Source organism: Dysidea avara, chromosome 15 (genome assembly GCF_963678975.1).
Source record: "Dysidea avara chromosome 15, odDysAvar1.4, whole genome shotgun sequence".
NCBI lineage: Eukaryota > Metazoa > Porifera > Demospongiae > Dictyoceratida > Dysideidae > Dysidea > Dysidea avara.
Genome location: NC_089286.1, coordinates 1,495,824 through 1,520,769, shown reverse-complemented (window position 1 = coordinate 1,520,769; position 24,946 = coordinate 1,495,824). Strand labels below are relative to the sequence as shown.

Here is a 24,946-nt window from a genome sequence, read left to right as displayed (position 1 = left end):
TTGTTGCTCTCTCTCTTCAACTTTAGGGCACGCATCTAGTAGTTGCCGCGAGTAGTCGACTTTAGGGGATGCGTCCAGTAGTTGCCGCGAGTAGTAGACTTTAGGAGAAGCGTCCAGTAGTTGCCATGAGTAGTAGACTTTAGGGGAAACGTCTAGTAGTGTTATCGTTAGAGTTCAGCTTTGGTTTCTTCTTCACCTTTAGGGTTTAGTCTGGCAGCGCCCGCCCCTTCGCATGGAGTAAGGGTCTGGTATGCTTAGTATCACCGAGTTGTTCTGGTGGAATTTTAATTTATGTGAATTACGTAAGAAAAATGGCGGTAACGGAAGTCTATTGCTTAGCCTGTGGTATCGATATTTCCTCCGCGAATGGAAACTGCTTGTTACAGACAGAGAAGTCTCATGTTGTCGTTCCATTGTGGTCTGACCTTTGTAGTGAGGAGCTGGAGAATCGTGGTTTATTTCATGAAGAACTCGTGATTTTGGACTTGGTGTACAAGCACAATGGCAAAATGTGCAGAAAATGTTTTAGCACTTTCAACAGATGTGTGAACTTAATAAAGAAGTTGAAAGGGCCTCTTTTAAAAGCTTTAGATATTGTGCAGAACAACGGTAGTTTGTGTTTAATAGAGAACATGGAAGCTCAAGATAACGAAGTGCCATGTACATGTGACAATGGGAACTGTCACACCTTCTTGCAGTCGACTCAGTTCCCCAGTGCCCCAAAGGCTTTGTTTAGAACCAGTTGGAGTTGCTAGTGAATGTGGAGAGTCTCCAGCTGTGATGGTTTGTGGGTTGCACATTATAATTATGTTAATGATATCGGAGTACTTTGAATTGTATACTTATTTATATGTAGCAAGTACAGTATGAACTTTGAAAGTGCTATACATGCATGTGTTGTTATTTTTAAAGGTTGGTGTGAAATACAAAAAACGGCCAAAGTCTTACTATCTTACACCACGGCGGTATAGGATTGGTAAGGCTGTAGGAAGAGGCTGTAGAAAAGTTATTGTCCAGGAGTGCATAAAAGACACAATTACCAGAAAGTTTCTTTTGGAGCAGTTAGCCAGACTGATTAAATCCGAGTTGAAAGCCTTATGTTCTACTAAAGAAAGTAATATGCTGTACCAGAAAACCAATGAGGCTCTGAACCAGTTTTCCTGGGATCAACTGATGTCAGAATTGGAATTGAAAGCCCCAGTTTTATTGTACATTTTGAAAGTTTGTACAAGCACCAAGGGCCAGAGGATCAATACCAATGTAGTGATTGGTATGTGTATACTATCATCACTAAACACAGATACTTCAAAATGAGTTTGGTGCAAAGAATTATCTCCCTAATTCTTTACAGTGGTCATGCTAGCAAACAGGTATTCTAGTGACTTGTTTGCTTTAGCTAGTCTGCTATAATTCAACAGGTATTTCAACGTCTACAAAGGCTCAATCTTTGTTTGTCTCACCAAGTGACAGTAACACTGGTCAAATCATTAGGAGAGGATTTTGATAATCAAGTATTGAAGTGGAGAAAAGCTACCACATTAGAAGACCAACAAGAAGTATGTATGGTAGTTTGCATAAGCCTCAACAATTATATTGTTACGTGACCCAAGTATTTCTGTATGCCTTAGAAGGGCAAATTCAATTGGAATAGCCACAATATCATAAACTGTTTAACAATTGGCTAAATCTTAACTTTTTTATAATTATGGAGTCATTCATATCATTGTTTCTTTAGGTGGATGCCATTGCAGAAATGTGTGATATGCCTGGAACATGTGTGTTCTCGAGTTGTTCTGATGAATCAGACTGTGATTCAGACCAATCAGAAGAAGGACCAACATATTCTATTTTAACTGATAACGAAGTGTGTGACTTTGATGATATTTCAGTTTGTTCACAAGATGACGCACCAGAATTGGCAATTGATGAATCTTTATGTTCTCCATTTACTAATGAAGAGTTCGAAACAGTTCTGATTTCTACGGATCCCATTTGCAGTAGCACTACTACCAGGGGTGATGAAACAGTTCTGATTTCTGCGGATCTCATTTTCAGTAGCACTACTACTACCAGGGGTGATGAAACAGTTCTGATTTCTACGGATCACATTTGCAGTAGCGCTACAACCAGGGATGATGAAACAGCTCTGATTTCTACGGATCCCATTTGCACTGCTACCAGAAATGAAGAAACAATTTCTAGGGATCCCACCAATGATGATACAGTTCTGATTTTTGGGGTTCCTGATGCTGCCACCGTTGATGAAAGAACTGTCAATCCCATCAACAATTACAAACTTATGGGGGACTGTGATAGAGAAGCTGAATGGAGTGACACTCACCTGACTGACTGACTGTTATCACCTGATTTTATTTTGTTATTTGTATCACTACATGACACGTCATTGAGGTCACTACATGTTTTGTTGTATAAATAGGGCATTTAAATGTATATTGTTGCCTTCCAAATTAGCCCTCAATAAAGTGAGCTGTTAAGCTGCGATTCTTCCTCGGATTCTTCTTGCCCTGATTCCTCTGGCGGCTGGCGTGCTGTTACACCTGGTGACAGGAGTGGTCGATTCGTTCTACGGCTACTAAGCTTGCTAGCTAGCTAGCTCGCGTATGCTGCGCTCGGGGAGGAGCTACCAACCTGAGACAGAACCAGCAATGTCAGAAGTAGCAGAGCTACTGAAGGCCTGGATGGAGGAATCCCGCAGACAAGAGGAGAACCGTAGAGAAGAACGAGAACTCTTCGAGAAGGCACGACTAGAGGAACGTCGCCAATATGACAAAGAGAGACGCCTTGAACGGGAAACCAGCAGGAGGCACTATGAAGAATTAGTTCGAGGACTAACCGAGGGAAGACCGCGTCGTGTAGAGGTGGGACCAGAGTCGCTAAAGCTTACGAAACTGGCTGAGAATGATGACATCGAAGCTTTTCTCACCACCTTCGAGAGAGCTGTGGAAGCCCATGGCGTGGACAGACAAGCGGGCAGCAATTCTAGCCCCTCAACTTACTGGGAAGGCACGATTGGCTTATGCTGCAATGAGCGACCACGACGCAAAGGACTATGACAGAGTGAAAGCAGCCATTTTCGTCGTTACGACATCAATGAAGAGACCTACCGACGACGATTCCGTGATGTGAGGCCAAAGGAGGATGAAACTCCTGTGGAGCTTGTTATCCGTATCCAGGATCTGGCAGAAAAGTGGCTGAAGGGACGTGCAGATCGCCAGGCAGTAGTCGATGAGTTGGTGAAGGAGCAATTTGTGGAGGTCCTGCCTGAGGAGATTAAAGTATGGGTCAAGGAGAGGAAACCGCGAACTAGTAAGGAAGCTGGTCGACTGGCTGAGGACTACAGACAAGCCAGGAAGCGGGATCTTTGGGTTCCTGGTATGGAGCCAAAGAAAAGCAGCCAAAGGACATGTTTTACCTGTAAGCAACCTGGTCATCTGGCGAGAGACTGCCCTACGAAGGTGGCAACAGCAGTGTCCTCAAAAGGGGAGGATGCTACGAAGGGAGAGACTGCTGTAAAGGGAGAGAGGAAGAAACGGGAAGACAAGCCCTTAGTATGTTACAATTGTGGAGGTAGGGGGCATATGTCAAGGCAATGCCCAAGTGGCTCATTTTATTGTGGGGCAAGGAGTCCTTACAAATCCTCTCTAAGAGTAAGTTTTTGAGTAGGTGTGAGGGTATGGTGGAAGGTCAGTTGGTATCTGATATTGTATTAGATACTGGCTGTTCTAGGACCTTAGTCCATAGTGACCTTGTCAGTGACGAGAAGCTGAGACAGGGTGACGCTGTTACAGTCCAGTGTGCTCACGGGGATACTGTGGTGTATCTTCTTGCCAATGTGGAGTTGGAAGTGCATGGACAGGCTGTGTCAGTGGAGGCTGCGGTATCAGAGACTTTACCACAGTCCGTGTTGTTGGGGACAGATGTTCCTGAGCTGTTGAATTTGTTGAGAGCCAATGATGGTGGACAGGCCCTCATGGTGGTTACTAGGTGTCAGGCCCTAGCACAAGCAGCCCAGTTAGAGCAAGGGGAATCAACTGATTCTTCCAGTAGTGTAGAGCCTGTACAGGAACCTCAGCTAGCCACGGGACAACCGGAGGAGCAAATGAGTGTTTCTCCTAGTGTGGATAGCAACGAGCAGTCTGTGTTGTCAAGTGAGTTTGATTTTGGTGATTACATGTTTGTTGATGATAGGGCTGTAAGATCAAAGAAGTCACGATCAGACAAGAGGAAGGACCGGTATGAATGGGCATGTCTTAAGAGGCTTCAAGAAGATATCCCCAATGCTAAACAGGAGCTGCGTAAGCTGCAGGATGAGTCTCCCCATTTGAGCTTCTATATGGAAGAGAAGTTAGAGGTCCACTCGATGTGCTTAAAGAAGTGTGGGAAGCCGACAAGAAGAGTGATGAGAGTGTTGTGTCACATATTCTCTTAGTACGTGAACGGTTGGAGGAGATGACTGAGCTGGTGGAAAAGAATGTTAGAGCAGCACAGGGGCAGCAGAAGAAGTGGTAGGATCAGACAGCTAGGCAGAGAGAGCTACAGCCAGATGAGGAGGTACTTGTGTTGTTACCTACTAGTAGTAATAAGTTGTTAGCTCAGTGGCAAGGGCCATATCGCATACTACGCAGGGTAGGTAAGGTGAATTATGAGGTGTTGATGCCAAATAAGAGGAAGAGGAAGAATGTATTTCATGTAAATATGCTGAAGAAGTGGTATCCACCAGTAGCTACAAGTTTTTGGTCAATTGAACAAATGGACATGGAAGAGGAGTTCATGCCCACATGGAAGTGTGAGGGTAGTGATGCTCCCATTGTAAGTGACCAGCTGTCTAAGCAACAGTTGAGGCAGTTGTATGACTTGCTGGCGAAGTTTAAGATGGTGATGAGTGGTAAATGTGGACGGACTTCAGTCTGTCAACACCACATTCACATTAGAGGAGATACTCCAGTCCGTCAGCAGCCATACCGGTTGCCACATGTGTATAGAGAAGCTGTAGAAAAGGAAGTAGAGACGATGCTGGCTGAGGGCATTATTGAGCCCTGTAGCAGTGAATGGGCCTCACCAGTTGGGGTTGTTAAGAAGAAGGACAACACCATCCGGCTGTGCGTGAATTACAGAAGACTTAATGCTGTGACACGGGTTGATGCTTACCCAATGCCACGGGTGGATGATATCCTGGACCAGGTGGGTCAGGCTAGATACATATCCACTCTAGATCTGGCGAAGGGATATTGGCAGGTGCCAGTTGCTGTAGAGGATCGTCCCAAGACTGCTTTTATCATACCTCAGGGGTTATATCAGTTCCGTATGATGCCATTCTGTCTGTGTGGGGCACCGGCTACATTCCAACGCATGATGGATCATGTTATTAGAGGAATGAACAAGTTTGCCAGTGCCTACCTCGACGACCTCATTGTGTTTAGCAGTTCTTGGGAAGATCACCTGGAACACCTCCAGGCAGTGTTGAAGCATCTTCAGTCATTGGGTTTGACAGCTAAACCTTCTAAGTGCCAGTTGGCTATGATAGAGTGTAAGTATTTAGGGCATGTGGAATGGAGTGGTGAAGCCAGAGAGGGGCAAGCTTCAAGCAATAGCCCAGTTTCCGCTTCTGACAACCAAGAAGCAAGTGCGATCCTTCCTTGGATTAACTGGCTACTATAGACGTTTTATTCCTCACTATGCCACTATTGCTACACCTCTCACCAACCTCACCAGAAAGTCAGTTCCGGAACATACAGATGCCTCCGAAGTAGGGGTTGGAGCTGTCCTGAGCCAGTAGGATGATCAGGGACATGATCACCCAGTATCCTTCTTTAGCAAGAAGCTTCTACCTAGAGAGCAGTGGTTCTCGACAGTTGAGAAGGAGTGTTTGGCTGTCAAATTGGGTATTGAAGCTTTTGAAGTTTACTTGCTGGGCGGAGAGTTTGTGATTCAGACAGATCATAGAGCCTTACAGCGGCTCACAAAATTCAAGAATCACAATATTAGACTGATGAGGTGGAGTCTGGCATTACAGCCATATATCTTCCAAGTGCAACATAGGAAGGGTACTTATAATGCTAACGCAGATGCTCTCTCCAGATTACCATACTGGGAAGATGTCTCAACAGAGCTGTGTGATACTAAAGAAGGAGGGAGGAGTGTGATAGAGAAGCTGAATGGAGTGACACTCACCTGACTGACTGACTGTTATCACCTGATTTTTATTTTGTTATTTGTATCACTACATGACACGTCATTGAGGTCACTACATGTTTTGTTGTATAAATAGGGCATTTAAATGTATATTGTTGCCTTCCAAATTAGCCCTCAATAAAGTGAACTGTTAAGCTGCGATTCTTCCTCGGATTCTTCTTGCCCTGATTCCTCTGGCGGCTGGCGTGCTGTTACAGGGACAACATAGACATTTCTATTAAGAGTAGGTATACGCGTGCTGGTGCACATCTTCACAATCAGTCGCTCCACTATTTCCAGTTTTTAGCAGTCCGTGACAGGATCGATTTTAGTGAGTTGGAGACAGTCCCAAAACAATTGTGCCATAACAACTCATCAAAAATAGCTAAGGAGTTATTACCCAACACTAATACTGATCATGTGTCACGCATTCTAGCAGCAAACATACCATTCTTTAAGTTTGCTGTAGCTGATGTTGCTACATGGCACAAGGACCACAAACATTATGAGGAGATGAGTTTGAAATCAGAAGTGGTAAGCAGTATAATAATTGTCTATAATTATGCTATAGTGTGTAAGTATGTACATGTTGAGCTGAGCCTTGAGAAAGCAGCTAAAAATGAAAAAAAATGGAATAGTGGTGACAATAATAGTGCCAAAAGCAGGCATGTACAGTTTAGTTCCGTCATAAGTTGAGGAAAGGGTCGTAACAGACTATGGACTTTACTGGCTTAAGAAATACATGGCTAAAATTTATTGTTCAGAAATAATGTTGTCTCGTTTTTGAGTGGAAAAAATTGAAATAATTTTAGTGGGTCTATCAGTACTGCAATTGAAATAGTTTTGGTGGGTCTATCAGTACTGCAATTAAGCCAAATTTCAAGAACTTGTGTAAATCCATCAATGAGTTGTGTGTTTGGGAACTCAGCTCAACTTGGACATACAGTACTACAATACTATGTGTCTTGCAGGTGCCACTGGGTGTTTTATTACTTAACGAAAACAAAGACGATGAGATGATCAAAATTGTTAACCATATGCACCAGTATGTGCCAATTGTTGAGCACACAGCAGATGTGTTGGTGCCAAGCATCAGTGATGTAGTACAAGTTGTGAAAACTGAGTGCCACCCAATTCTCTTTGGTGGAGACCAATTGACTGTTGCTCGAGCACGTGGATCTCAAGTAGCAATGGCTGATGGTTGTTCAGTGTCCAAAAGAATGGAAGGTCTGATCCCTGTGGTCGAGGATTGGCATGCCAGAGTTGTGTTGGCTGAAGTAAGCTTGCTAACATGGATTATATTGCTATATGTTATGTAAATTTGCAGGTTATATGGAAGTATTTTTATAAAGAGCAGTCTGCAGGAGAACGTGGTACCCTGTATCAGTTTAAAAATCTGATTAATTACAAAAATGTCCCGAAGAATCCAAAGTCCAATTTTAATGCAGTAGATGATTTTTTAGAAATTGTGATAACTGCTTACGTAATACAAGGAGCTCTGCATTTGTTGCACATGTCCAGTATTGATAGCGAACCAGATAGTGCCATAATTGCATCCCCTGAGTTGCTATGGACTAAAACTGATGAAGAAAGAAAGGAAGTTTTGATGGAAGTTAGCAAATTGTTTGTTGCTGAATATGTTGACTTTTCACTTAACCCACCAACACCAACCAATACTAGTGATTATGTGTATGATTACACCAGGCATTTTATTAGTATTGGATGTTTTTATTTGAATTTTAAAGATGCTATTAAAGAGGGGGATGGTGAGAGAGTTCTAGAATGCTGGCGTTACTTGCTCCCTGTGTTCAGAAACTCTGGAAGAAAAAACTATTGTTATGAAGCATTCAACATGTTACGCAATTTTACCTATGTTGTTTGATATCTTGTTCGGTAAGTAGCTGCTAGTGTTAATATTCAGCAACATAACGGCTGAGGTTTGAGTTTATAAATTATATGCTTGTCATCATGTTCAACTATATTAGGTTCAGGCTCTGGTTAATATACTGAGATGTTGATTGATATCACAGGTACAACTGGAAGCATAGTTATAGTTTTTACCCCTTTAATATCCTTGATGATGGACCAAAAGAATAAATTTGTGAAGAAAGGAGTTAGGGCTGAGTTTGTGGGTCAAGCACAAGAGGATGAAAGGGCAATTGCTGCAGTTGTTAAAGGAGAAGTGCAGTTGGTATATATCAGCCCAGAAAATATGTTATGCAACTTGACTTTTCGCAACATGCTGCTCTCAGATAAGTACAAACATAATTTACAAGCCTTGGCAGTTGATGAAGCACACTGTATCAAATTGTGGTAAGTATCGTATATGTACACCCACTATGTTATTATGTTTATATTAAATAGGGGGAAGGAGTTCCGTCAAACATTTCATGAAATAGGGAGTATACGAAGTTTAATTCCCAAAAGTGTGAAGATTATGGCATTGACAGCAACCGCTACTCAAGACACCTTGGATTGTGTAGTGGAGCATCTGTCATTGGAAAACCATGTGATCATAGGCTTACCACCGAACAGGCCAACCAGTTTGTCAAGGAATTGTTGATTATGCGCACTAATATGCCTAAAACAGTAATTTTTTGCAGGAGTTTATTAAACTATGCAACATTCTTTGCTACTATCAAAAAGTTGATGGGAAAAAATATCACAGACCCACCAGGAGCTCAGTACGATGGTCATTTAGAATGTCGCCTTGTGGAGAATTTCACTGCTGTATCCAGTCAATATATGAGAGAAGCAGTACTGAAGGAATTCTGCAAGTGTGATACCAAATTAAGAGTGCTAGTTGCCACAAATGCTTTTGGTATGGGCGTAGATTGCCCAGACATTGAGCGTATAATTAATTGGGGATGCCCCAACACACTGGAAGAGCTGGTTCAAGAAACTGGGAGGGGTGGAAGGGATGGACACTATGTGCAAGCTATGTTATATTCCACAGCTATTGGTAAAAAGGTCACTCAAGCAATGAAAACTTATCAAAGGAATACTAGCACATGCAGAAGAAGACAATTATTTCAAACCTTTTTATTTTATGAAAGAGTGCCAGCTGAAGAATTAACCAAAGCATGTCAATGTTGTGATCTTTGTGCTAAAGTGTGTGCATGTACAGAGTGTGAAAAAATGTGTGTTTGACATGTAGATACCATTATATTGTTATTAAGTATTGTAGTTAATTATCTTGTCTTTCAGCCATGTGCAAATATTTTTCCACTTGATGGTTTGAAATAGTGGTTTGTGGAAATGTTATGTGTTGTCGGTTTGTAAGCTGTGAGAAAACTTTGTCGGTAATTAATTGCTGCTCAATCATGGTCAAGTCTTTCACAAATGATGGTCGTGTATGATGGTCTTTGTTTTGTCCCCTCTCGTTATCATCTTTCAAAAATTGTAATCGCACAACATCCACAATGGCCAATGCTTTGGAGGCACGTCTAACTGTAGTAGGTGATACATTTGACCCCAAATTTCGGATCATAATCTTCAGCCTTTTGTTTAAGTGCTCCATGTGAAGGTCTACAGGAATGTTTTTTCCAATACGACCAGTTGTGTTTACTGTTCTGTTCCATTTGATGTCACACAACTGTCTAGGAGACAAAAGTAAAGTCTGGGCAATAAACAAAAATCCTTCTTTGGAATAGTTGTAATGTTTCTCTTGCCTAAAAATTACAAGTAAGAATTTCCAGTATAGGACAATCCTGTCTCCATCCCCTTCCCTAACAGCATCCCTGAAACCATACCAAAAAAGCCCCATAGAAAGGGCATCAACAGCATACAGAAACACTGAATCATCAGTGTTGAAAAAATCACTGTTGTCATCGATCAGGTTACCATCAGCATCAAAAGTGGGGACAGGAATTGAAATAAATTTACCAACAAGCTTTTTGGCCAAATCTGTGCAGGTGAGTGGTGCAGTCAAAGTTGTCTTCAGATTCTTGGCAGCTGCTGTGATATGTGCAAAAACTACAACTTCTAGAAAGTCCTCGGTTGCTTTCATGTTGTTTTTTGGCTGCTTTCCAAATGAAGAACGATGAACTAGCTGTTTTAACTGGAAGATAGTGCTTTTATCTGAACAGGATTTTGTAGAATACAACCTGTCCACTAAAATATGTAACGTAGACACTTAATCTACAACCATTGTAATGATCTTAATAGTACATACCGACACTAAGCAAAGCCTGGTGTGCCAGTCAGAGACAACTTCTACGAATCCATTCAACCATTTCTCCTCTATCAAATCTGAGCTGCGAAAAATAGCTGCACTCCGAATACGTACAATTGTCAATTGATCACTGTATATAATTCTGGGTATTCGTACGGTACTTTCATCAGGAAATCACTTCAAAGGCATATAATCAGTTAGGCCATCCAATATCTCAGCCATTTCTTTTATGTTTGTTTCATTTTTAGTTTGAATACCCAGTGGTACCTAACGTACCAAAATTAATAATTTAATTCAAACAAGAAACTTTACTTACTACTACAGACTGGCTTGACATCTCTTTAGTGTGCCCAGATGGAATGTGCCACTTAACAAGGTTTTTCTCATTACAATACTCTGGCATGAACGTGATAAGCACTCTGTATGAGTATGATAAGCAAATAATAATTGCTGCATTGTGTACTTTTACCTTGAAACAATTATTTCAAAATCTGCCATAATCTTATCTGCATCAGTTTTGTTTGGTAGTATTTGGTCTAAAGACAGAGAACCTGATGGTGTTTGGTCTACCAGTTGGGTCGAATTAACACGGTTCAGTAAGGCATAACCATTACAAAAGTGATAGGATTTGGTTGTTCGATCCACTCTCTGGTCACTTCGCCTGATGTTTAAATCAATGTTATCGATAACCAGACTGTATCCAGGACATATGCTTCCCGACTGTGGATTTTCAGTTGAGTACAACCCTACTCCAGCACCTTGGCCATTATGAAAATTGTTATCTTGTTCATTGCCATCAACTTGCTATTACAGAGGGAAACATATAAGCTTGTATATTACTAATGTTATCATCTACCTGTCCATTACTGAGGTGACCATCAACCTGTTCACTACTGAGGTGACCATCAACCTGTCCATGACTGAGGTGACCATCAACCTGTCCACTACTGAGGTCGCCATCAACCTGTTTATTATGGAAAAGTACTGAGTATATATACCTGCTCGTTTTGGATCATAGCATTGTTCTGATCATCTGTATCCTCTACATCTGAAATATAGGAAATTTCACCGACACTATAGATGGTACTGCAAGTGCTACAAGTGTCTTCACTGTCACTATCAAAAACATCATCCGTATAGCAAAATATATCTCTGAGATCCTCTTGTGGGTTATTGTGCAGCTGTAATGATGGTGGTGGCACTGTAGCATCCTGAAAGGAGCATGTGCTATTCTATTCTGTTTTACTTTCCCACCAACCTTAGCAACATCCTCAGCCCATCGTAAAACATCAGCATCATGTTCATCAATCAGTGTGTCTACAATTTTACTTGTTGTAGAAGCGTCCATGCAAACCATGAATGGTTGCAGATACGAGTAGACCTAAATAACAACATAAGGTGTGAAAGTTTACAGTATCCTTACTTCTTTACTTGTCCCATTCGCATACAACAGAAATGAAACAGCTCGTTGTAACAAGGACATGTTTTGGCATCTTTTCTTTAATATCACACAAATTACGAAAGTAATAAACTTCCTTCCTGCCTTCGAAAGGAGCTGCTGTAATAGCTTCAATAGAGTGGGTACATTTGCAGCCAACTCGGACCATATTTTTAACCAGCTAAATCTTTTCAGGGTTTTGTGGTCAGATCTTAAGAGCGATCTGTGCTTGAGAGAACAAATGTTTGTAACTTCATGGTTGATTTTAGATGCAATACTTGCATTTACATATTTCTTTGCAAGTGGATGTTTGGATAACTTGGATGATGCAGCTTTATAGCTTTGTCTGGATAAAGATTGTACGGTGGGTCTTCTACTTGGCGTCATTACAGTTTGCCTTGATCCTGTTTCATCACGAGTGAGTACCTAAATAGATGAATAGATAGATGCATATAGTAATAGGTTCATGAATATTCATTGTCGATTACATACAATATGTACATAGAAATTGTGATCATATTATAGACAGGCATAGCACTCTTAACATGTAATTATTGCATTACAAGTGGGAAAAACAAACACTATAGTCTAATTATTGGAGAGTGTTGTTTCTGGGATATTCGCATGCAGTAGGAAACCGATAAGCAAATAAAGATTTTAATACTGTATGTTACAAAATTTTGGTGAGATAAAAATTCATCTTGGCGAGGTAAGACCAGTTGTCTAAAAATTGACTTAGACTTTGACCGCAGTCGAAGATCTACCTACAATGAGTGCTGTATGTCACCCCCTTGGTTGACCTAAAGAGTGCATGGCACTTACAATTACTTGTGGAGATTGTGGCTCACTACCATTTTCGTCGGTTGCACTTGCACTTGGACCTGCATCTTCTGACGTTTCTGATATGATCCTTTTCCTTGCGGGTGTCTGACTCAGCTCAGTAACTACCCCCAATCTGGTATCAATATCTGCCACGGCTTTAGCAAGTTCCACCTCCAAGCTTTTTTTGCTCTTTAACAAGTTTTGGCAATGGACACACAGGTATATATACGTTACCATTGTTAAACTCCTTTATTCGCGATATACTGGTGTTTCTCATGCGAGTTATTTCTTCTTTTAGAATGCCTAGCTCAGTGGTACACGCTGAGCCATACAAAAGCTTTCGCTTGTGTTTTCCTGATACAAAACATTCATGTTAACAAGCATCATACACCCAAAAAGCAGCATTACCATAACCATCCGTGGATAAAGAGCAAAGTCTGCACGCGGAAGACATCCCTAGGAACATCCATTAGAATCTATTATAAGAGGCGCCAAAGGTCACGTGAAACCAATTAACTCTCCTTTGTTTTTGGGGATCCCAGTACGAGTGGGAAGCCTGTATTCTCCCAGACCCTTCTTCGAAGCAGGCGCTTATAATCTCTAATCGATAAGCGCCGTGGCGGAGATAAAGCGGTCTGGCCACGCGAGACTAGCCATATCTGGTTGGAGTCAACAGTTCAACTCCAGGTGGCAATCCCTCCATTATCAGGTCACCATATTCTTCTACCCTCTTATAGGGAAACTTAACTGTTGGCTTGTTAACAAAAGTTCCTAAAACACTTAACTACATGAATAATCCAAATATTATACTGTAGACAATCATATGCATGTATGCAGTTAGTTGAATTATTAAATATGTTCTCATAGAGTGATACGTAGTTACACCTAATTCTAAGTAAAACGATATCTGCACACGATACGTAATCTCGTACTGTAGAGATGATTGAACAACTCCTGGACCTCCTCCCTCAAAATCTCCTTCTTGCTTTTAGCATAATTTAATTGTGGGGCTGTAAAACAGCACATGTAAATATATTCCATATACATACAGAAGTACGTACTAGAATTAGCAGCAATATAGCCTACAAATGAAAACGGGATGTGAGAATCCGATTCCAACAGAAACCTTAAACCTTCGGCCAGTCTCAGACCCACCAATTATATGTGTCCCATCACATACAGCAATGTACATCAGCTCAAAGCCAGGTAGTCTGTCAGCATTACCATTCTGGAACACAAGTAATGCAACAACATGAACTCCATTAATAGATTGTCCACAATACATATTTACAAAGAATTATCTTATCTAGTAGCAGTAGCAGTTCATGGCAGCCAATAAGGAACATCAATTACGTATATAAATGCACATGTTAAATATCCATACAAATTGTAGTAGATAAATAAAATTAAAAGTTTATACAATGTAGTTTGGACCATTAGCTTGTTGCATCATTAATATTTCTGTGTACATGGTACATAATATTTTAAAGACATCATATACCCAGATGATGGTTAACATGTTAAGAAAACAAGACAAGAAGATTTCAAAGTATCAAATTGCTTTGGCGGAAAGGTTTCATCCTGTCATAATCAGACAATTGTTTTTGGTCATATTGGTGTTATTTTTTGTCGTCAGCAAACCTAGATATTACATGTAACTCACTACAGCAATGGGCTGCTTCATGAGCTACATAACTCTCCTTGGAACATCTATTTTTTTTCTTTTTTTTGGACTGATTCCAACATCTCGGACGTATTGCAGTACAAGTAATAATAACCAGTAATCCTAAATCACTAAACTATAGTAAGTACGCGTTGAGCTGGATCCTCAAAAACATTTAATAACTCAGGGATAGAATTACATAAGCACTTGAAATTGGACTCATTTGCAGTACTTGACCCGCTAAAAATATTTTAAATCATTTCATTTGAAATTTTGGTAACAGAATTATAACCAATCAAAGTTTCCCCATACATTTCCTATGGGGAAGACATAAAAGTGTACAGTCTGTTACGGGCCTTTCCAGATCTTTTAATTATGCCAAACTGCACATGTCTGTTCTTTTCCACATTGCTGCCATCACTAATCACTTGGTTGGATGAATTATTATTATTTCTCTTCAGAAAAATCCATAATTTAATTTTAGCTGTTTTCTCAGGATCCAGTTCAACTTGTACGTACATACTACAACCTAGGTATAACCCTAAGGTCTGCATTAATTGGAATAGAAATCAATGTGATTTTTGCACTTCAAGTTTTATTTCTAACTGGAAATGATGTTTGTGGGGTTGAAATACTTACCATAATCAAAATTTTGGAAGACAATTTTTGTTTTAGTGTTATGTAGTTGAGCATTGCAACTCGTGCTTAAAGTGTGCACTAGAAGCAGCTAGTATTTGAGCATCGGCCAGGTGATAAAAATCTGTCAGTTCAATTCCCAGTTACCACTGTTGATCAACTGGTTTGTTGCTTCACACAACAGGGGAAGATTATGGGTGCTTAGACTTTCACCTGTGGGAAATGGCACATTCAGCAGTCTGGTTGTCCTACCCAAGAAGCACCTTTTTACAGCACCTAAGTAGTGCACAGCTACGTATCCCATGGCTAGTCGACTGGGTTAAAGAAGACCTTTGGACAAACAAACAAACACTTTTCATAAAACAATTTCGGTAAACCTAGTGCGCGCCTGGTTTAAAAATCGCAGTAACATGGAGTCATATTCATATATTGTGCTGTGAGACCTTCAATGTTGGTTGTAAGTAAACTGTAGATCACCAATAGTCTAGTCGGGTCACATTCCAGAAGGGAAGGATTTTCTTCCTTATACCTAAAGCGTTAGTACCGAAAGTGTTAATTAATTTGTATTAGAACTTTATCCTAGGATTGGAGGGATTTTTTCCTTCTTTGGTCCTTTTCTGTTTCATCTTACCGGTTCTAAGTAATGTAGTTTTAAAGTTTGAGAGTCCCTAGGTTTAGGCTACGTAATCCTAAGGCATGCTGTCAGGCTTTCGGTGCTGGTCACTGTAAAGCTGAAATACAAGTACAAATACATGTACGCGGTATTGCATTTATGTTGTACTGACCAATTTGTGTAATTGCTTTAGGATTTTAGTTGATTCCCTCTTAAAGTTGATAGGCTCTGTATCTGCAATATCAGCATCACGGGCTATGTCCCTGAATGACTGCCTTTCCTCTTCTAAAAGAAGCTTCAACAGCCTCCCAGAATCCACTTTTTTTTTCTTAAATGTTCCCAATGCTTTAGCTTCTGCAGTGTGAAAGGAATAGCATCTCAAAATTACACTGGAACCAAAAATCAATCAGGAAAGGGTAATTAGTACCATTCATAACCATTACCCTGTTACAATCTATCTTATGTCCTACTGCTTAGGTAAGTAGCGATTGCTGGATAGTAACATGTACGTAAAATATTGTTACACTGTTACATGTACGGGCAGTAATGCTGCTACACAAGGATCGCAAGATACTAAGATACTTTATGCTGCAACATTGTACCACGCAAAGATTATCGGACTGTAAGATAGTGGTCATCCCTGTGTTACAGCATAACAGCTAGTATCTGTGCAGTAAACATGGCTTGTTGTAACAGCCAGTACCTTAATAACTGGCAATCTCTTTAAAACAGTGTATCAGTGTAAATATTACTAAGAAACAGTACAATATAATTGTTTCTATGTGATGTCACAAAATAACAAAGAAATAAGACTGATAGTGAGACAGATCCTGTATAAGATCATGACAGTTGCAAATGCTTGTTACTGTACTTTTAAAATGGCTTTTGATCACATATCTTGCCACATATGATACCCTTATATATGCATTTTATCACGTTTGACAGATTTTTTAGAAGCTGAACCCTCAACAATGTAAACACTACACTAAATACATATAGTACTATGTATTAAGCTATACAGTTTCAGAACATTTAATCACATAAAATTAAAGTTGAGTATGTAATATTTAAGTCCCACAAAAGAATACACAATGCACGGTGGTTCATTGTACACATAGTTCACACACCTGCAGTCTTCGAAAACTCAGCATGCCACAAATTATATCCACAGTTTGCTCTAATCTTCCTTAGGGGCTTAAGTACATTGCCCTCTCCATCATCGCTACTGCTACTGCTACTGTCGTCATGATGTCTTCGCTTGCCTGTTGTATTCTCAGCCATCACTATTATTATTATTATTATCAAATTGTTTAAAGGGATACACAAAAGGCATGTGCCTGTACAAGGTGATACCCTTACATACAATCTTTACTGTTACAAAAATACAATTACAAAAACAGAACAACATACACAATACAAGTACAGAATTAAACAATCACATTAAAATAAACTGTTTCAATCTGGATCTGAAATGTTTAACCTGGCTTCATGCCAAAATGTCCTCAGGAATAGTGTTCCACAAGAATGCCACAGATACAAAAAAAAACAATAACGAAAAGCATTGATGGTAGAAGAAAACACTTTTAAAGTTAAGGAGTGCGACCTTGTACACAGTGTATTGAACTCAAAGTAATCACTAAAAGTAATTCCAGTACGCCCCTTCCAAATATCATACAAAATTGACAGTGACAAGAATTGCCGTCTAGACTGCAGGGATGGCCATTGCAATTCACTAATACAGTCATCCAATGATTTGGGCCACTGATATGATCGTGGATTCCAGGTGCTACAGATCCAGCGTGCTGCTCTGCGCTGCACTGATTCAATCAATTTAATGTTAGAAGAAGTAAAGGGAGACCAAACAGGACAGGCATATTCAAGATGGGGTCTCACAAGGCACTTATACGCAATGTTCTTAGCCGAAAATGAAGCACCAAACATAATACGACGAAGATGACTGAGACAAACCGTAGCCTTATGCACACAATATTTGCAATGGTCGAACCAGTTCAATTTTGAAGTTACAAAAACACCAAGATACTTCACTTTCTGAACCCAGCTTATCAAATGAGATCCAATATAGTAATTAAAATGTAAAGGACAGCGCTTGTTGGTGATGTTCAAGGCTTCACACTTGAGTGGATTTAGTCGTAACAACCAAGTCAAGGTCCACTCATATATCCTCCTAAGGTCCCATTGCAACAACTCACAATCACTCACACTGGCAATGTTCCGATACAAAGTAAGGTCATCAGCGAACATCTTTAACTCCTATCAACTCTTTAAAAACTCAGAATTATTGACAGAACTCTTTAAAATACAGTGGCATATAGAGTAAAGTTGAACATACACACACAGACACAACATATTATGATCAACAGATTTGACATGCAGTCACAATATGTGCCCAAGGCATTAATTTTGGTAGCAAGCAGATGATTTAGTTTTCAAATTAATCGCAGCGTTTAAAGTAAACTCTTGCTTTTCAAGTGTCTATAGGGACGGCAATTGCATAATTCCTTGCTTTATGTACAAGAATTATGTCACTTACATAAGTATTGGTTGAGAAATTATACCTTTTTATTGATACATGTACAACAATAACAATCTACTGTCTGCATAATTTTGGCAGGAACATTACAGGTCATATATTGTAGCATCTCATCACACGCAAGGATTCCACAAATACTCAGCAGGCTAGAAATCATGTAAGATCATTTGAGTGTTTAGGGATTTTTGATATACTGTACCAGAATAAACAAGGTAAAGTAATCCAGATCACATAGTAATCATAAAAGGTATACATCATTCATGAAGAATGGCGCTCCGCACTTTCTGTTAGCATTTCCGTGAACAGTGTTTCGTGTTGTCCCTGGTGGATAAATAACTTTGCTCTGATTATACAGTTCAAATCAGTATGTTAGAAGGATTTTTTCTTAGGCCTCTTCTGCTTCCCATAAATATAAGGCTGTAGCACACCGCAACTACAGTTGCTGGGCATTAGCTGCAAAGCTACAGCAAACAAGCAACTCGATCATTTTGTAAACAAGTAGCAAAGAACTGCATGACAATTTTGTTTTGTTAATGCTTTATACTTTGGTATGATTGACGGTGGAACATACGTATATACGAAGACAGTTTATTGCAATTCATCAGGTTTACACTGTCAACTTTTGAATGTAAAATTTGAACTTTGAATGTAATGTGTGTTGGGGAATTTGATGGTGGGCAATTTGACCTTTGATTTGACTACCCCTCCTGATCCAAGTACCGTATTTATAAATGCCGCAGCCACTATTACCTTAGTCCCAAAAATAGATGCGGCGGTTATTCGAAATTGACCACTACTCGATGCTCACGGACGACATTTAAGCAGTTATTTTTCACTATCAATTGTGGGTCCACCTAAGTGCGGTGACTATTAAAGGTGCAGCATCTAAACAAGTAAATACGGTATATGCTGTACTCCGATCGTTATCCTTGGACAAACTGGCCAAACTTGTAGTCAGTGTTGTCCCTTGACACTGATTCGCTAAAAATTGCTCTTGTGTCTTGTCCAAATTCTCATATAATTCATTTAGTTCAATTATTTGCTTGTTGAAGTATCGATCGTAGTATAATCTGTTAAACGTACTTGTCCTTTGACCAACTGAAATATCTGCTTTCAGGACAAACATCGGAGTATACACATGCAGGATTTATGGGAGTGCCACTCCCTTGTGATCTAATCCCCTATCAGGACAAGGGGTTAAGGTGGTTTAATCACTCAGCCTGCTCAAACAGTGGAATATTTTAATCACTCAGTCTAATCCCCACACTTCCCCTTTCACTGCCCCAGGGGAGATAGTGAGACCGACAATTGATAAATGCACTGTAAGAGCCTTGAAACAGTAAAAGGCTGACTACTGTAAAGCCACTCCAAGAAAATTCATTGTTTCCCATTTCCAGCCCGCATGGTGGTTCATTATTTGCCCAGTAGTTGCATTGCAGTTGCACTCAGGCACTGTAAAGCTGTTCATAAACTTCAAAAAGTAGCAAAGATAGCCCAAACTTGCATAATAAATAATGAACCGCCCGCATGTATTCTTGAGATCAATGAAAGGGGAAGCAATGAATTTTCTTGGAGTGGCCTAAAATAGCGTTTCTTAGAGTGGCCTTATTAGTAGCTACAAAGTAAATGTATGCATTTAATGCACAAGTGAACAAAGTTCGGTAATGACTAATCCAGAGGACACGCGCCTAGAACTGTAGAATAAAACCCACTCTCGAACCGTGGCTGATCTATGGTTTTGATCACACGTACTATACACCTGGGTGTATTTAAACATTCATCGCCGTATTTCCAATTGAGAATTACGTGGCACATGTGACGGTAGATATCCCTGTCACATGGGCCAATATAGAACGGTATATATCCCGTAAATTTTAAGCGAAGCGGGTGAAACAGGCATGATCACGTGATTGGCGTGATTGGAATCATGTGATTGTGATTACAACTTGGTGGCGTCTTTGTGAGGACCGTCGTAAGCAACCCTTTTCAGGCTTGGCAATGGCTTCCTTGTTCCGTGGCATGGGTTTTTAAGGTTAACTGCTGTCATTTTCTGTACTGTGGTTCTTGTGACTACTTTTCAGATAGTCACCGGAGCGTTAATTAGGGATGAGTCGCTCTAAGCGACAAAAGGCTGCTAGTTCTACTGCTTCAGCTGCTGAGGTTTGACGGATGCTTCTATTGTACTGTGGCGTTCATGCCAGCAGCCTGAAGCGGCAGATTTATGATTTGTTGTGATGCTCAAAGACCAGGCTGTAAGATTTGGTATCATGGTGATTGTGTTGGTATAAGCAAATATCGTGGAAAGCGAATGGAACGTGATGATATTGATTTGTTTGTCCTGTTTGTTCTGTTCATGATTCAACTGAGAAGACCGTCAACTCTACTACAATGCTGGGAGCTGATCCTATGCAAGTGAACACAGTGGGTCTTGCATGTGCAGCAAGTCCATCTATAGGGACCCGCCAATTATGCTCATAATTTTACCTATTATGCTATGCTGCACTGCTAAAAAATTTACCTATTAAGCTTAAATATATGCTCAATACTTACCCATTATGCTCAAATTATGCCCAATTATTTATGCTTCAGTTCCCATGCTGTAGTAATAATTTCCAATTTTTGGATAAATAATAAATGGCTGAAGCACAAACTTAATTGTCAAAATGTATATCACAGAAAAGATCGATATACTCTAATAGAACAGTCAGTTATATGATTGTTTTATTAGAGTTACTGACTGTTCTATTAGAGTATATCGATCTTTTGTGATAGCTATTTTTATAAGCAAGAATTATACTATTACACAAATATTCTACCTATTATGCTAGCATTATGCTCAATGCTTTCAGGCACCTATTATGCTCATAATTATGCTAGCATAATCGGCGGGTCCCTATCCATCTACTGCTTCCGTTTCCATCTTAATAATTCAACTACTTTACATGCGGGTGTTCCAGAGTTACCATCATTCATCGGACTATCTCCTCCTTCCTTTTTGTGGAATGACACCATTGAAGGTTCTGATTTTGTAGATCGGGTTACTGCTGCTTATGATGAAGTTGTTCATTGGAAAAGAAACTTGTTTGTTGTCCCATTTGGGAAAGTTGGTAAAGAGTTTGTGTTGGAATTGTCATGCCTGTTTCGTTCTTATGGGGAGAAGACATCCCTGGAGTGTATTGCACTCAAAGCAGCAATGCTTTTTAGTACCTTGTTACTTCAGAAGCCCCATCGCACGGCTTCTTCCAGGGACTTTATAAACTGTTTACAATGTCGTCTTCTGTGGAAACAAGGAAATATTGATGAATTATTGTGCGAGGGCCGAACTGTTCAGCATCGTCTAATGGCCACTTTGTCGAATGTTGATCACAGTGAACGTTTAACTAGTCTGTTTGTGTCCCACATGCTTTGTGGGAATGTTCGTGCTGCTCTGGCTTTATTGGACACCATACACCATCCTGGAGCGCCTTTGCGCCTGAGTGATCCTGCATCTCCTGACACACCATCTTGGACTGTTTTAGATGAACTTAAAGCCAAGCATCCTTGTAGCCAACTTGTCTGTGAGGAAGCACTGCTCTCTCCATCTGTAGCCACTTTCTCTTTTCATCCAGTTGTGTTTGATGCCTTGAATGGTGTGTCCATTCGTTGTGCTGCTCTCCATACCAAGGGTGCAGCAGGTCCATCGGTGTGGATGCCTTTTGTTGGCGTCGACTGTGCACTTCTTTTTGACAAGCTTCAGATGATCTGTGCGCTAGTCTTGCCCTGGTTGCCAGACGTCTATGTACTGATATGGTGGATCCTGTTGGCCTTACTGCCTTTGTTGCGTGTCGACTTATTGCTCTTGATAAATGTCCAGGTGTGAGGCCAATTGGTGTAGGTGAGGTCGTTAGAAGAATTATTGGCAAGGCTGTTTTGGCCACTATTAAAATGGACATACTTGAAGCAGCTGGCCCTCTTCAACTCTGTGCTGGTCAGGATGCAGGCTGTGAAGCTGCAATACATGCAATGCGTTCTTTGTTCGCTGATGAGAATACAGAGTCCGTATTGCTAGTTTATGCAAGTAATGCTTTTAATAGTTTAAACCGTCAAGTTGCCCTCTGTAACATATCTATACTGTGTCCATCCTTAGCTGTTATATTAATTAACACCTATAGGGCTAAAGTTCTCTGTTTATCGATGGTAAACATTTATTTTATTCTGAGGGCACAACACAAGGCAATCCATTAGCAATGGCAATGTACGCCATTAGTGTTGTCCCTTTAATTGATGCAATACATGATTGTGAAATAAGACAGGCCTGGTTTGCTGACGATGCTACTGCTGCTGGCTCTTTGACTGGGTTGCGCAAGTGGTGGTCTGCCCTTGTGTCTTTGGGTCCTGCATTTGGCTACAATGTAAAACCATCTAAATCATGGCTGACTGTGAAAGCAGAACATCTAGATTTAGCTAAGAATCTTTTTGATGGATGTGGTGTGGGTATCACAGTGGAGGGTAAGCGTCACCTTGGTGCTGCTATAGGATCTCCTACCTTTGTCCAGCATTATGTGAATGAGAAGGTTGAGTATTGGGTGTCTTGTGTGCGGAAGTTAAGTGTGATTGCAAAGGCTCAGCCTCATGCTGCTTATTGTGCTTTCACGCATGGTCTTATTAGTAAATGGACATATTTTTTACGAACGCTTCCCAGAATTTCTGACTATCTTCAACCTCTTGAAACAACTATTTTTACAGAATTTATTCCTGCTGTTACTGGAAAATTTGTCAGTGATTTAGAGCGAGAGTTGTTTTCTCTTCCAACACGAATGGGAGGCCTGGGTCCGTGTAACCCTTCTGCTAATGCTAACTTTGAATTTGATTCTTCCATTCAAGTTACCTCATCTTTAACCAAGGAGATCATTGAACAACAGACTTGCTTTAGGAAACAGACTTGCTTTAGGATGTCAGTGGTTAGTGCCCAGCGTCAAGCTAAGGCTGATGTTATAGCTTTGAGACATCGGCAACTGGTTTGTAAGCAATCGGAACTCACACCACAGTTGCCAGCTAGTTTACGTCGTATTGTTTCTTTATCTAGTGAGAAAGGTGCCTTATCATGGTTATCAGTGCTTCCTATTGAAGAACATGGTTTTGCACTCCATAAAGGTGCATTTAGGGATGCACTGTGTCTACGATATGGTTGGTTGCCCAATAGTCTACCTGCTAAGTGTGTCTGGTCATGGCTTTACTGTTGATCATGCAATGAATTGTGCTACAGGTGGTTTCCCTACTCTACATCATAATGAACTTAGGGACTTCACTGCTGCTGCTCTGTCTGAAATATGTCATAATGTGGCCATTGAGCCAGTGCTGCAACCCCTGTCTGGTGAGTCCTTTTGCTATGCCGCAGCTAATGTGGAGGATGAGGCACGTTTAGATGTAAGTGCACATGGTTTTTGGGGAAGTCGTCATCAGAAGGCTTTCTTTGATGTTAGAATTTTCAATCCAACTGTTCCCAGTTATCAAAACACAGCGGTTTCTTCCTTGTACAGAAGGTTTGAAAGAGATAAACAAAGGATGTATGAACAGAGAATAAGGGATGTTGAAATGGGCTCATTCACTCCATTGGTTTTCTCCACTTTTGGAGGAATGGGTAGTGCAGCTACAGTTGCTTATAAGCGTCTAGCTTCTATGCTATCTACTCAACGGGGCCAATCTTACAGCAGTGTTGTATCATGGATTAGATGTTCCACCAGCTTCTCTTTGCTCAGGTCGGCATTGACCTGTTTGCGTGGAGCAAGGTCACACCGTGGCAGCCCTGTGACTATTGGAGCACTTGACCTTGCTATTTCGGAAGGCCAAGTGATGCCATCTCATTGATTTTTTGAGTTTAGTCTTTTTGTCCAGCACTTTTACCATCTGGTGCTGGGGGTGGTGGCAAGGGGTGCAGGCACCCCGGGAAAAAAAATTTATAAAAAAACAACTCTAAATAACGCCTTAATAACACCCCCCCCCTACAAAAATGCAATCCCATATACATACTAATACTTAGGAGTGTTACAAAACAAACAAATGAGATGTATACAAGAAGATAAGGCATGCAAAAAGAAACTGAATACACTACTATAATACACTAGGTAGAAACACAATCAGGTTCTATAAGTCAATTTACACAGCTCGAGATAATGCATCAGCCATAACATTGTCCTTTCCTTTTATATGACAGATTTTCAAACTATATTCCTGCAGGGCAAGACTCCACCTCATCAGACGTTGGTTTTTGTTCTTCATTCGGCTTATAAACACAAGAGGATTATGGTCTGTGTAAACCAAAACTTCTTCTACTGGTGCTTCCAGGTGATCACTCATGACGGCTGCCGAATTCCCTAGCCATGGGCAACATGCCTCCTCGCTGTGCTGGTCACAATTAGATGAGATCCTTCGTGATAGATTAGCCTGGCTTCACCACTCGCTCGGCAGTGATGTATTACCTCCTGTTGAAGCTGCGGAACAGTTGCCAGTATTTCTGCTTCTCACAGGATATTTCTGGCAAGAAACTGTAAGGAGTGGTACACAAACTAATGATAGGCTCTTTTATTCTTCATTTTTGTATTGTAATAGCTACTTTTTTTTTGCCTTGCCATGCCCACGGTGTGATTCTGTTGTGGTAATTCACTTTGTGGTCGCATGTTGCCCGAGGCCTCACATGCAATTTAACTTATGTACGTTTAATTTGTTCATCATTATAATGATGGTTTCTCACTCTACTAATGGCGAACAAAATCGTCTTTGTTTAAAGTCCATAGCTTCTAATACTGCGAAGTTGTTTACTACTTAACATCTTGGACGTACATGTACGACGCTGGGCTTTCGCGTGAGGCTATATTTGG

The 24,946-nt window shown here is 40.5% G+C and overlaps 4 protein-coding genes across 4 annotated transcripts; 3 read left to right on the top strand and 1 right to left on the bottom strand.

Moving 5' to 3' along the window:
* Positions 1-672: 672 nt before the first annotated feature.
* Positions 673-2,887, top strand: LOC136245143 (uncharacterized). Its single transcript, XM_066036649.1, has 6 exons — positions 673-783; positions 857-859; positions 913-1,208; positions 1,301-1,370; positions 1,419-1,556; positions 1,736-2,887. The coding sequence occupies exons 1-6, from the start codon at positions 673-675 to the stop codon at positions 2,351-2,353; spliced, it is 1,236 nt and encodes a 411-aa protein (XP_065892721.1). The 3' UTR covers positions 2,354-2,887.
* On the top strand, positions 2,667-4,450 carry LOC136245142 (uncharacterized). The gene is made up of 3 exons (XM_066036648.1): positions 2,667-2,975; positions 3,078-3,588; positions 3,732-4,450. The coding sequence occupies exons 1-3, from the start codon at positions 2,667-2,669 to the stop codon at positions 4,448-4,450; spliced, it is 1,539 nt and encodes a 512-aa protein (XP_065892720.1).
* A 1,246-nt stretch (positions 4,451-5,696) lies between these two features.
* On the top strand, positions 5,697-8,074 carry LOC136245141 (uncharacterized). Its single transcript, XM_066036647.1, has 5 exons — positions 5,697-5,767; positions 5,836-6,181; positions 6,475-6,726; positions 7,164-7,469; positions 7,520-8,074. The coding sequence occupies exons 1-5, from the start codon at positions 5,697-5,699 to the stop codon at positions 8,072-8,074; spliced, it is 1,530 nt and encodes a 509-aa protein (XP_065892719.1).
* Positions 8,075-10,470: 2,396 nt separating this feature from the next.
* Positions 10,471-12,210, bottom strand: LOC136246099 (uncharacterized). Its single transcript, XM_066037558.1, has 6 exons — positions 11,790-12,210; positions 11,625-11,747; positions 11,365-11,577; positions 11,223-11,330; positions 10,683-11,170; positions 10,471-10,633 (listed from the first exon to the last, which is right to left on the bottom strand). Exons 1-5 carry the CDS (start codon positions 12,189-12,191, stop codon positions 10,832-10,834), a joined length of 1,185 nt encoding a protein of 394 aa, XP_065893630.1. The 5' UTR covers positions 12,192-12,210; the 3' UTR covers positions 10,471-10,633; positions 10,683-10,831.
* Positions 12,211-24,946: the final 12,736 nt, after the last annotated feature.